The 13,995-nt window shown below is 39.9% G+C and overlaps 1 protein-coding gene across 1 annotated transcript in view; it reads left to right on the forward strand.

Annotated features, from left to right (window-relative positions):
• Nucleotides 1-13,685, forward strand: part of FREM2 (FRAS1 related extracellular matrix 2) — a 165,789-nt gene extending 152,104 nt beyond the window's left edge. Inside the window, exons 18-24 of the mRNA XM_055317329.1 lie at nt 846-950; nt 2,788-2,915; nt 3,016-3,150; nt 3,900-4,026; nt 4,869-5,056; nt 5,262-5,408; nt 7,117-13,685. Of these exons, the coding sequence (XP_055173304.1) occupies nt 846-950; nt 2,788-2,915; nt 3,016-3,150; nt 3,900-4,026; nt 4,869-5,056; nt 5,262-5,408; nt 7,117-7,629 (1,343 nt within the window). The 3' untranslated portion in view covers nt 7,630-13,685. The remainder of the gene's footprint in view (nt 1-845; nt 951-2,787; nt 2,916-3,015; nt 3,151-3,899; nt 4,027-4,868; nt 5,057-5,261; nt 5,409-7,116) is intronic.
• Nucleotides 13,686-13,995: the final 310 nt, after the last annotated feature.

The raw sequence follows: 13,995 nt of genomic DNA on the forward strand, positions 1-13,995 counted from the left end.
TCATGACTCGTAGTCCTGGGATTGAGCCCTGCATTGGGCTCCCTGCTCAGTGGTTGTCTGCCTCTCCTTTTCCCTCTCCTTCTGCCTTTCCCTTGCTCAGGCTATCTCATGCTTGCTCTCTCTCTCTCTCTCTCTCCAACTAAATAACTAAAATCTCAAAAAAATTGCTATTAAACAGATTAAAATTGCCCTGAAACTATGTGAAAGGTAATATGATCACCCTGGGTGATTATTCCAGATTATTTTATATTTCAATGTTTTAATTCCCTATCTTGCCTTAGAAAATATATATTTAAGGAAACTTTAACATGGATCCATGCTGTGGTTCTCCTGTTCTACATAAGGAGCTCATGTTTCTTTCTTATATCTGGAACTGACTTTGGTCAAACTGCTGATGTCTTGGGAAAGCTCCAGGGTTTTTATTAAGCCTATAGAATTTGGAATACTTCTGGAGAACAGAGACACACTTCCATGTCCCCAAATCTTCAAAATTTGATAGTTTTACTGTGTCTCAATTTCTGGCTTCGTTTATGTAGACTAAAGCTTTTAGGGGGAAAAAAAATCTTGGACTCCTGTAATCAATCTGTATATTTCATATTGATGTCACTCATGTTACCTGATTCTATTTTGCCTCCCTTCTTGACACCTTTTCTTGTTAGAAAGCAAAGCAAAACAAAGAAACAGAACACGTCTGCTTCACTTCTCACTCACAATTCTTCGGATAACACCCTTTGGCTAGAACACTTAAAGATGAGACATATCTGAGGTCAAACTTGGAAGAAATCCTGCACATAAGGAGTCCCTGGTTACCAGTATTTCCATTCTTATGCACTATCCCCATGTAGGTTCTCTCTACCCGACGAGCATGCGCATTGGTGAAGAGGGGCGCTTGGTTGTGAACTTCAAGACAGAGGCTCAGTTCCATGGATTGTTTGTGCTGTCTCATCCCGGTAAGCCCTGCTGTCCACCAGGAGCCACTCCCTATACAACAGGACACAGATTTTCCATATCCACATGTGTGCGTGTTTCAACATGCTTCCCAGTGAGCTTTGAAACCCTTCATTTCGGGGTACTTGGGTGGCTCAGTGGTTGAGCATCTGCCTTTGGCTCAGGGCGTGATCCCTGGGTCCTGGGATCAAGTCCCACATCGGGCTCTTTGCATGGAGCCTGCTTCTCCCTCTGCTTGTGTCTCTGCCTCTCTCTCTGTGTCTCTCATGAATAAATAAATAAAATCTTAAGACAACAAAAGAAACCTTTAATTTCAAATGAACTGTCAATGTGACTTCTCTACAGGAGGGCTTGATGATTGCTCAGCTACATTTCCGAAGCTACAAAACCATTGTCATCGATGTCGACTTTGAGAGAAAATACAAAATGATGAAAGTAAATTTAAAAGAAAACTCTACTGCATTTGTTTCAAGTGGAGTTTTCCTTGGATAAAGAGCATTAGCAACCATAATCTCCTCCTCTATTTCAATTTTGTTGTATAAAAAGTTGAAGTTAGGTTGTTTGTTCAGCAAGGACTTCTCTGTTCATAACTCTTTTCTAGACACTGTAAGAAACCTTTATAATAGAGCTGGAAGTGGCACTTCCCTGCAACACTTCAATTTCAGACATGTGAACTAATTATCTTCAATAAAGATTGGCTATGTCATTTTACTAACTGTGGCACACTGAGCTTTGAATACCAGTAAGGAGGCAGTCACTAAAGTCCAATGTCCAGGCTTTTTTTGGACTATAAAGGACATTTCATTAGAAATATTTTATTTGACTCTCCATATCACTAACTTAGTTTTGCATATTTTGCCCGTTTGCCAACTATTGTAAGATGGACGGGGAAAAATAGTTCACTCACTGTCTTCTACGGCCTTCGTTTTTCTGATTCCGAGCTCCAAACAAAGGAGGGAATAGGGCTGAAAAATCAGAAGAGAAAGAGGTTTTGTTGTATTTTTCTGAAACTGAATGACAAGAAATACAGACTCAAGAATCATTTTGCTTTATTCTAATTGACAGCCTTGGAAAAGGATTTCTTGGTCTTTACAGGTCCCTCCCACATGCCTACCTTTCTGGCAAACTGAATCTTTATTTAGACACCGTTGCAGGCAATCTAATTAAAGTTAGATTCCGCTTAGAAATTGGGTTTGCCCAGCTGTGTGGAGGCTGAGAGACTAAAGCTCAACTCATAGCTCTGGCACACAATAAATACATTCACGTCAGCTTTTATGGCTCTGCTGTGCCTCCCTGGAAAGTAGCCCTGAACTCTTTGAGCATTTCTACACAATTCCCTTTTGACAGAATCATAGAGTGGATAAAGCCCTGAATTAGGAATCAGAAGGCACATATCCTATCCTAGCTGTGTGATCTTGGGAGAGTCACTATAATCAGCCTCAGTTCATATTCTCTGGGAACAAAATGAGGATAATTATACCAACACTGTGTTTCTGAAGGCTTAGTATTAAGAATAAATGCAAACAGGACGCCTGGGTAGCTCAGTGGTTGAGTGCCTGCCTTCGGCCCAGGGAGTGATCCTGGAGACCTGGGATCGAGTCCCATGTCGGGCTCCCTGCATGGAGCCTGCTTCTCCCTCTGCCTGTGTCTCTGCCTCTCTCTCTCTCTCTCTCTGTGTCTCTCATGATTAAATAAATAAAATCTTTAAAATAAAAAAAAGAATAAATGCAAACAATATATGATAAGGTACTTGGAAAACTCTAAACTCTTATGCGCTCTTACAACCATTCTACCATATTTATTTATTTTATACACCTTATTATTGTTGGCATTTTCTAGCATCCTTTACAAGCTCAGTGATCATGTCAGCTGATCACCCGGGCCTGACCTTCTCCTTGCGCCTCATCAGGAGTGAACCAACCTATAACCAGCCAGTGCAGCAGTGGAGCTTTGTGTCTGACTTTGCAGTAAGTAACTCAGGCTCTTACTTAATTTTCCTTTTCTGTTGCCTTTGACCATACCTCAGATCCTTACGTAAAAAATGAATGTTCTCCCTTCTCCTTGAAGGTACGTGACTACTCGGGGACCTACACCGTGAAACTGCTACCTTGCACTGCTCCATCGCATCAGGAGTACCACCTGCCAGTCACCTGCAGCCCCAGAGAGCCCATCACCTTTGACCTCGACATACGATTCCAGCAGGTGCGTCTCTTGGAGTTACCTTCCCGTGACTTCTCAAATCTTGCTTTAAGAGGTCATGGCTTACTTTTATTAGTAAAAAAATAAATAAAATTCATACAGTGACTTGACTTCTTGCATGCTGAGAAAAAAGGAAAGCAGATAGGAAGGAAGCAAGAGAAGAAGGAAGCAGGAAAGAACTGCCCTTTGTTGTTGGTCCAGGATATAAAATCCGTAGTTGAAGAGGACACAAGGGTTATTTTTTTTCTCCCATGATCTTGTCTCCTTCTGGAGTTTGCCACCTTGGAGATTTGAGGACTCTCCCCAGAGTTCTTCTGTACCTTGTTTGTCTTGTTCTTGATCTTCAAGGAAATAAATGTCCTGTCATTCATGCCATCTCAAGGTGCCTAATTGCCATTATGGATTAAAAGAAATGTGATGGCACTTTGTATCCAAGGACTTATCTTAGGTGTTGGCTTTCGCCTGACCGACATGTACAAGTCCCTTACAAACCCCGTTAAACCAATGGAAAAGAACAGGAGTAATGCTGTTTAGTCGGAGTAAAAAACTTTCAACTCGCCAGTTTTACTTACTCAAGAATTTCAAAGCCCATGTTACCATTCCCTACATTAGTTTTGTTTTTTGAATGTGACAATTGCAGTGCAGTCTTCAGTGTTCTACATGTCATCGAATGTGTGTGTCTGTGAATAATGTCTGTGTGCACCCCCAGAACAATCGACAACATCTCAAATGACTTTCACACTCGGTTTTAGGTCAGTGATCCAGTGGCGGCTGAGTTTAGCTTGAACACCCAAATGTACCTCCTGTCCAAGAAGAGTCTCTGGTTGTCTGACGGATCCATGGGATTTGGGCAAGAGAGTGATGTTGCCTTCACAGAAGGTATCCATTTCATAAATGCGACACCTGCTGTTTGCCACTGCATCTGTTGTTCTTTGCTTTATTGGGATCATGTTTGAGAGGGGAAATTATAACGTGGTGGGATGGTTTTGTGAAGATAACTGGATCTTTACCACTTTGGCCAGGATGGCATAAGGCCACTGAAATTGGATATATGTGACTGGATGGTTTTTCTTCTGGGGAAGTTAATCTCTATTTCCCTTACTTAAGTGACTTTTAGAACAAATATAGGTTTTGTTCTTGACCCTTCTTTCAAGGTGCATAGATGCAAATACTACAGATATTTGAGACTGTAAATGCCTCATGGGCAAGGGTTAGATCTGTCTGGTTCAGTGGCTCATTCCTGGCACCTGGCAAAACACCTAACACACACAGTGGGAGTTCAGTAATAGCTGTGAAATACATGATTGACTACTAGGGAATTTCCATAAGCTCTCTTTCAAAATCAAATAAAGCCAACTCAGCTTTTTATCGATCTTTTCTTTTTTATAGACTTTATTAGTCTGCATTCTGCATAAATTATTTATTTATATGAAGCTGACTTTAACAACAGTACAATCATGAATATTAAATTATAGGCCAAGCCTTGAGATTATTTCCACTACTGACTGAGCATTCAAGGGTCAATAAATCTTCAGTCACTTGTGGCCGGTCCCCAAAGTGGTCTCAGAATCTGAGGCCTGAGAGTGAGTGAGATCCTAAAGGTCTTTCAACACTGGATGCCAGAGGAGGAAAAGAAGGAAGTGCTCTCTAGTGGCATTATTGTCACAAATTGTTTGCAGTGCCACGTGGACAGAAGTGACATTTTCACATCTCTGTTTCAGGTGATATAATCTATGGTCGTGTCATGGTAGATCCTGTCCAGAATCTGGGTGACTCCTTTTACTGCAGCATTGAGAAGGTGTTCTTGTGCACTGGAGCTGATGGCTATGTTCCCAAATATAATCCCACAAATGCAGAATATGGCTGCTTAGCCGACTCTCCTTCACTCTTATATAGATTTAAAATTGTGGTAAGTGCTTTGACCCAAACAATGAACAAGATAGATGCTCGAAGTTAAATGTGTCTGATACTCAAAAACAATAGCGTCTTTTCAAATGAAAGTAAATGGTGACATTTTAAGGTAATCTGTACTCGCACAAAACTAAAGAAAACATTCTGTACTTGCAAAAGTTGGTATGATCTACAGAACTCCTCATTTTCCTTATTCCTTAAAGGACAAAGCTCAACCAGAGACACAAGCCACCAGTTTTGGAAATGTCCTGTTTAATGCCAAACTAGCAATGGATGATCCTGAAGCTATTCTCTTAGTGAATCAGCCTGGATCTGATGGATTTAAAGTCGACTCCATGCCACTCTTTCAGGTGGGCCAGTAGTAAGCCACTTAAAACAGCTCTGTGAACACACGCAAATTACTTAATGTTGAGATGATCCAAGTGTCTCATACTAAATGGTAGTGATAGTAGTATTGCATAAGTAACAGTAACATCGAATAAGATAATGTAGGTACCACACCCCATACCAGAGTAGGCGTGGGGTGAGCATTCTCTAAACTCTAGCTGTTATTATTTTCATTAGTACATTATTTTAAGTCTATGTGTAGTGAAAACCCTTATTCAGCCCAGAATGTAAATCTAAGTCTGATGTTTGGAAACTCTGCTTTTCTTATTCCCAAAAGTTCCTTCCTGTTGACTTGTCATGATCATCTTAGAGTGATCTTGTATCAACTGCTGGATTCAGAAAAACCAGTGTGCACAACTCGTAAATCCCCACCTTCAAAGGTTTTGTAAACTAAGAATATCCTAACCCAGCAATAGACAGTAGAAAGAGACACAGGTGACCATAAGACTGAGCGGGCAAATGAGACAAATTCCGAGATGTGTTCCCATTGTGAATGGGGAAGCAAGTACACCTTTTAGGAAATTTACTGAAAATTGTCCAGGCAGGCGGATGGCTGCCAAACATCTTATCTTTATTCAAACTACAGAAAGAATCTTAAGGAAGTGTATTTTTTATTTTGAATAACTTTTGAAAATTGTTTTCACTGTTAACTCTGAATGCATTAGACCCCTTGTAAATCCTGACGGCTTCAGAGAGCCATCAGACAATCCCTTCTTTTCACAGGCCCTGAAAAAGCAGAAAAACTGACCTCCTCTATGGTCTTACGTGTAAATATGCAGCCAGATGTACTGGGAGAGAGTCCATGGGTCAGGAGTTTTGAGTTCTAGTCCTTCCTCTGCCACTAACTTAGTTCACTTGATCTTAACCAAAAGGCCGAGAAGCGATACCACTAACTTAGTTGAGTGATATTGGCAAGTTAGTTAACCGCTAGACATTCTTATTTACCCATTTTTTAGATTCATAAGTTAAGCCCTTGGGATCCCTGGGTGGCGCAGCGGTTTGGCGCCTGCCTTTGACCCGGGGCGCGATCCTGGAGACCCGGGATCGAATCCCACGTCGGGCTCCCAGTGCATGGAGCCTGCTTCTCCCTCTGCCTGTGTCTCTGCCTCTCTCTCTCTCTGTGACTATCATAAATAAATAAAAAATAAAATAAAAAATAAAAAAAGACCCTTTTTAAAAAAAAAAAATAAGTTAAGCCCTGTGATGTTTGTTTGTTTGTTTATTTATTTATTTATGATTTTGTTCATTTATTTATGAGAGACACAGAGAGAGAGGCAGAGACATAGAGGGAGAAGCAGGCTCCCTGTGGGGAGCCCGTTGTGGGACTTGATCCCAGCTCACAACCTGAGCTGAAGGCAGACAACCATTGAGCCACCCAGGTACCCCAAACCAAGTGATATTTAAAGTTCTTTACAGTGCTGACATTCAATGGCTACAAGTCACAGATTTCAAGTATTTACCGGCACACACTTCCTCAAGAGCCACGTAAAATGTTTCAGAGTGTTTTACACAAAGCCTTGCACATACTACACATGCAAAAACATTAAGTATATCAATTCTGTAGACTGAATACATTATGTTATGGTCTCTGCCATTCGTTTCTCTTGCAGTAGTCATGAATGTGGTTGGCATGATACTTAATTTTCTAACAAATAGAGTTGTATTTTCTAGGTCGCTCTGGGCCGAGAATGGTACATACACACGGTCTACACAGTAAGATCAAAAGACAACGCCAATCGAGGCATTGGCAAAAGAAGCACTGAGCACCAGCACCACTCCTTAGTGAGACCAGGGAAGCCCCGGGCAACTAGCAAGGGCCGGAAGAAGAGGGAGATCAGGAGCCCACCCCCACTGGCCTGGCAAATAGGTGCTGAGAACAACCGGGGAACAAACATCCAGCACATTGCCCTGGACCGCAGCAGCCGGAAGCTGACCCCCCAAGGCCGAGTTCCTCCTGATGGCGTCCTCCCCCGGGAGCTCAACCGTCCCAGCTCTGAGTTCAGCCTGGTCACAGTCGTTGGTGGCATCGCGGTGGGATTGCTAACCCTCAGCCTTGCTGCCATCACAGTGATGATGTGCAAGAGCAAGAAGGGCGCCAGGAGAAAGGATGCTGTAAAGGGCTCAGGCAGCAGCAAGCCCATGATGCCTCCGCAGAGCCACCACTGTGACAGCTCAGAGGTTTGATGACCACAGGTGGTACTCAGCCTCTTCCCCAAGTGCCTCAGAAAAACAGTAGAAACCCAAATGCTTCTGGAAACAGCAGAGAACTGGGGACTTCCATTTCGAAGCTACTCAAAAGACCTGACTGTACTGATGAATAACCTGGGATTTGAATTGTGTCTACTCTTTCATGCATCAAAGAAACAAATGCAGACCACAGACCACAGCTTTCCTCTGGCCCAGAAGGTGGCAACAATGTATTCACAGGGACACAGAACCATAGATGGACTGCCAGGAATGGACTTCTCATTTTAGACATTTTCTCTACACAGTGGAGACAAATCTACTCAAAGGTGCTGCAGACTCTCTCAGAAGTTTAAGATAAGTCTATTGTTGCTATATGAGTATGAATCTTAAAGGTGCAATTACCACATTGTTTATTCATTGTATAACAGTTTCTTCCTAGAAAGGTATTAATGAGTAGTCTGCAAGAATAATAAACACACCGTTTATTAGGACAAGTTTTCTCATGGGCGAAAACAGCATAGAATTATGACCAGGGGTGGCTCAACCCATAATTCAGCTTCTATACTACATGGAAGGGAATGGAAGGAAAGATAGAGGGGAAGTAACTCACTAGCTTGGATTTGAATTGTTTTTCATCCTCGTCAGAGCCTCCTTGTTTTATTTGCTTATTTAACTTTAAACCAAAGAATATGTTAAGGCTGGAAGAGATTGTCAAAGAAAGACTCTCCTGTAGTCAAGCTCTTGCATGATATAGTATACCTTATTGGTGCTCAACATTTGTGGGAAGTGAGAGGGTTGGTGGAGTTTTGATGATGAAGAAATGCTATAGAGTTAGATTCACATTTATAAGACAATGTTCTCTAAGAACTGAGCCTAGATATTTGCAGTATTGAACCCATAAATGATAATGAGAAATCTCATTACGGGTGGTGGAGGGAGAAAGTGGTATTTATTAATATAATATGTTTGACCAAATGCCTCTTCTACATACTTTATTGAATAAAAGAACATTCTGACAGATGATACATGAAGCTGACCCTCAGAGTGGTATAATCACACAACCATGTCCAGAACTTATATTGGCCACATTTTATTAACTTTCTAATCAACATCTGGTCTAAAAATGGGAATCTTTGCAACTGTCATTCCAGAGATGGCCTTGGAGATGCCATCTTCTTTGATCCGGGAGGAGAGCAGCATTCTCTGACATCTCCAGTTCAGTGAGCTGGTGCAGCAAGGTCCCTCTCGGTATCTGGAAATATAATGTGTAACACTGCTTACAGTGTTAAAAACCAAGAAGCTTAGTGAGCTTGCTTGGCAAGGCTCCCATCGCCTTTCTGAAAAAAAAAAATGTACTCTCACCAAATGGCAAAAATTTCAGTTGGAAAGGGAAGGAAAATGTTAGTTGTCCAATGACCAATCTTCCAAAAGCTAGTAAATGTATTTCAAGCAAAAATAAAGTCAGGAGAAAATGAACTGTACCTAGGGGCTAACTAAGCCTCCAGTGTTGCCTAGAATCTCTTCACTTGCTTCCATAGCCTGGCCACACTGGACATCCTCGTGGGATGGATCTTATCTGGTGTCCGTGAGCCCCATCCATCTCTTTACTGAAAAAAGGAATCTACACTGGTGCTGAGAGACAGATGAGAAGTATCTAATACCTCTCTTCTTTTAGGCAGCTCTGCACTTCACATTCAAAGTCTTTCAAAGAATATGGTAGACTAGAGTCTCCTTCCATTGGGGATTTATAGATACCACCTATAACTCAAAAGTCCCCCAAAGGGACTGTATAGCCCAGGAGTTCATTTGTCGAATAAACATGAATGCTTCCATAATTATCCCCTTTTCTTTTGCTTTGCCTTCTGGTAGATGCTTAGCTACTTTAGTCACCTCATAACTTGTATAGGAATGAGCATGAGTAAAACAGCTTCAAATAGCGTTCAAAAGCTTCGAAAAGCCTTTTCACAGCTTAGCACTGGGTTCAATTCACTAAGACTGGTAGAGCAAGTCCTCTCAGTTGACTTTGTGTTCCTTCAGTAGCTGGGAAGCAGTAGGCTGCTTTAGAGTCTGACTCTCGTGCAATCGTGAGCCGCTCTATCACTGAATATACTAATCACTGAAGCAACATCACCACAAGTCTGTTTTGAGCCTTTGGGCTACACTGGTTTGATATCAGATATCACAATACAATTAGTTTTTCTAATGAGACTGCCATATATGAATTGCAGGGCTTACAAAATACAGGACCTGTCTATCTTTACTTAACAACGAAAAGTTTCTTCCTCTCTGCCTATTCCTTCCCTTTCTCTCCTTTCTCTCTTTCCTTCCTCCCCTTGAAAACAGATAAGAGTCTGTGGTCTGTGGGAAATAGGCAGATACAGCTTTCTTGAGTATAAAATGCTTGGATTTCGGCATCATTTTCTTTCTATCTATTTACTTAGTGTGTGATTTTATATACATTAATCATAAAAATACCGTTTCTAGTGGAAAAGAGAATCAGGCAAAAATGCTTTATTGTTCAATAAAACAGACCCTTTTTCCAGTATTTTGTTTTTAGAGAATTATGCTGGTATTATCAAAACAATTTCATAAAATAACTTCCTATAGACAACAGGATGTAAGCTATAATCACTCCTTAGATACTCAGTAGCTTCTGACCTTAATTTAAACTATATAATTGAAATTGTACTGCATAGGAAACCCCAAGCACAAAAATATATATGAAGCCTTAGGAGCTCTCCTAGCATGTGAACTATAAGCATTACAATACATCATTACGTTGTAATGATGGTTTTATTTATTACAATTCATTCTCTCTGTTAACACTTACTAAATGCTCACCTAGGATTAGCCACTTGGAGAGATTAAACAGAAGCCAAGACAGCCTCCCTGGTCTTCGGGCAGGTTATAATCAAATGTAGTTCTTCCTTTAGACTACAGGAATCAAGATTTGCATTGCGTTTTCCCCTGGACCAAGAACAAGTCAGGCATGTTTGTGAACCACAACTTAAAAATCTCTCCAGAGCACCGACAGTGGAGTCTGCTGTTTTTCATCTAAAAGAACCCCACATGCTATGGATCATTCTGATCATAGTTGTAATGCAAAATATTTCAGATCAGTAACTTCATGGAATTGCCCTTCACAAATCTACACAGAGAGAATCCATTACAGGGATGTGGGTAGCCCTGCATATTCTTTTCCTCTTAATGGAGGACAGGCCCACTTTATTCCAAGAATAGGATATGGCACATCAATTCTTGTTCCCGTCCATTAACATCCCCAACGCCTCCTGAAGTGCATTCTCCCGCGAGCATCCACACTGTCAACTAGAATTCCTCTACCATGCTACTGCATAGCATTTGTTATATGAAGGACCAACTCTAGGCTCAATATGAAGGGATTTAGTTCTGTAAGCCTCAAACAACTTCTTTATTAAGTCATCATACCTCTAAGTCTTTTCCAGGGTACCAACCCCAGGGTCGACTTTAAAAATGGAAATAGACTTGTATGAAAATCACAGAGACTTTCCTCATACAAATCAGTGCTAAGGGTTAAAATAGTCCTAGATTGAGAAACAGTAAAGTGACAATAATAGCAGAATTGATGAGCAAACATCTAATGACATTTAGATTTTTAAAGTTGGAAATGGGATTTCTGCTCCGATTTTGAAAATATCTATTTATTTTTGACTTAGAGACCAAGTTAGTCCTTTAAAAGGAAAAAAGAAAAAAAAATCTTTAAAGATTCAAGTGTTTTGCAAAATTGAAATTTACATAATGGTATTCATTTGAAAAACAAGGGAACTATGATTCTTTGAGACTCATTTCTTCTAGGCATGAAAGTAATAACAAAAGGAAGAAAACAGGTGTTTTTACTAACTGTAGGGCAAATGATGAATAGGGCTTAAATGTTCAATCAGACCAACTGCCATGGCTTAGAAATGAGCACTTTGGCAGAGAACTATAAATACTACTATTATCTGGTGTGCGCACGCGCACACACACACACACACACACAGGCACATGTGTGTATAAAAACAACCAAAGATCTCATTTCTAGAAAAAGATGACCCTACATACAGTTTTAACAGAAAGGGTTCATATGGAGATTTTGAAGAAGGTCAACAGAGTGGTCATTTGTATAAACACACTATCGTGGGATTTTTCTTTGACATTAGTTCAAAGATGACTACATTTCTTTAATGAGTTTTCCTAGAATTGATTCCAGTGTTGCCTAGTAGTGACATAAAAATTTTCAGAAAATATTATCCATAGGTTCAAAGTTTCCCTCACTATTTCTTCTTGTTGCCATATCCTTTGATGTTGAGAATGAAAGACTAAACTTTGATAGTTATTTTGATTTTAATAAGATTTTAAAATAGAAGTGCATGATATTTTTCTACAGTTTTCACTGGAAAGATCATACAGAAACCTTTTAAATAAAGAAAACTGGTTCTCTGTTGAACTAAAGTTGATGAAACAAACTATACTAATGTGAGCCTCTCTCCAATTTTAATTTTGTTGGGAAAACAGACCAGAATATTGAATTCACAGACTTTTAAACAATTTTGCTTTCTTTCCTATCTTTCAAGTACATGTATTACCTTTTCCATTATATCTGTTTGTGTATGCTTCTTTTTTCAGTATTGTTTTATTAACAAACAACATCCAGAAGAAAAAACCAAAACCAAAACCAAACCCTGCTGTAGCTGACATCTCTACTTTCCTCCCTTCCTTTCTTCCTTCCTTGGTTCCTTTCTTTCATTGACTAGGTTTTTTTCTTCCTCTGAGATTTACATTCTTCCAGTAACGCTTCCCTTTTAGTTTTGAAACCATTGCCATTTCCACTACGTAATTCTTATTCATCTGAAAGCCAGTAAGTAAACCTAGCATTTGTGCAGTGTCCCTTCTTTATAAAATGTTAAGGCTTTTGGATGATAGAAAGAAGAGCTCCCTTCAAAAGATCAAAAGCATCATATTGAATAATGTAATGACGATCTGTGCTTTGATTTTCTCTCAGTAGGTTCAACACTGACATTTAAGACACACACACACACAATCCCTTTAAGGGTTTAATTGAGTAAAAATAAAAGGCTAGAGATCACGTATATGAAGTTGTTTTGTATGATTGAATACTTTGTGATGAAATAAATGGCAAAATGAAAAAACTATTAAAATGTTAACAGCATTGAAGTGTTTTCAATTGTAATTATTAAATGCACAGTGTTCCTTTCACTATTAGCCAAATGTTGCCTACACTGATCACACGATTCCTTGAAAACTCTAAGTGAATTTCTACTACAGATATTTATTTTCCCAATGTTTGGATCGTCCCTTCACATAAAAATCATCAGTACTGTGACTTTGAAAAGAAGAAAGAAAAGAGAGAAATGTGGGTTTTTAAAAGCTAACATTAGTAATAAAGAGCGTTGCAATACAAATCACTGAAAAATCTAGAAAAGCAATTATTGGTAAGAATAAAAAATCATTTCTGTAAGGCCCAAAATGGAGCACATTACAAAAATACACATTACAAGGACAAAGCTGGGTCTCTTTCTGTGGTTTTAGCAATTCAAGTTTTTGGCAAGGTATTATTTAAGCCCATTTGTCTCTAAAAGAAAACTTCAGCCTGTACAAGGAGTTGTGTGTTTTATAATTGCATTAAGTGCCTGCTTCCTCCAGAAGCCCTCCAAAACACTCAGTAAATTTATGTTTATCTAGCCACTGAGTGACATATCTGTGTGTGATGGAATTATTTTCAGAGCTTAATAGCCTTTGTGATTTTCCCATGGGAATTCTGCAAAAACTAACAGGGTCTAGGTTTTTTTGGTGTTGTTGTTTATTTGCTAGGGTACTTCATTTTTGCTGGCTATTGAAACTTATCCCTGAGAAGCCAATTATGCAAATAATTTGGAGGCATTCAGTCTTCCCTCCGTGTCTAAAATAATTCTTGCTGCCACTTGTGTTTCCTAACTACAACTGTTTTCTCGAAATATATCACATGTTTAATATAAATAAAGCCCAAGTAAATATAAATGTGTTAACATGGTCAAGGGATTGTGGTTCGTTTTGTAACTTTTATTTACACTAAAATCCAAGAATTCACGTAGTCTGCCATGCATGCCAGTTATTTCTGCTCTGGGTCTGAAGCCTAAGCTCCTTCAGGCTTCCAGGATGGGACCTGTGCTCCCAGTGCCTCTCTGATGCTGGTGGCCAAATATTGCCGCCCCTCATCAGGATCTACCTGCAGCATCTCAGTGCTTACTCACCAGTGGTAACAGGTGTAGACACAGCTGGAGGCCTGTCAGGGGCAAGGTATACTTAGAAGAAACTACATATTTGGGTGAGTAACTTTGTCCCAGG

The sequence above is a fragment of the Nyctereutes procyonoides genome, unplaced genomic scaffold, assembly GCF_905146905.1.
Source record: "Nyctereutes procyonoides isolate TBG_1078 unplaced genomic scaffold, NYPRO_anot_genome, whole genome shotgun sequence".
NCBI lineage: Eukaryota > Metazoa > Chordata > Mammalia > Carnivora > Canidae > Nyctereutes > Nyctereutes procyonoides.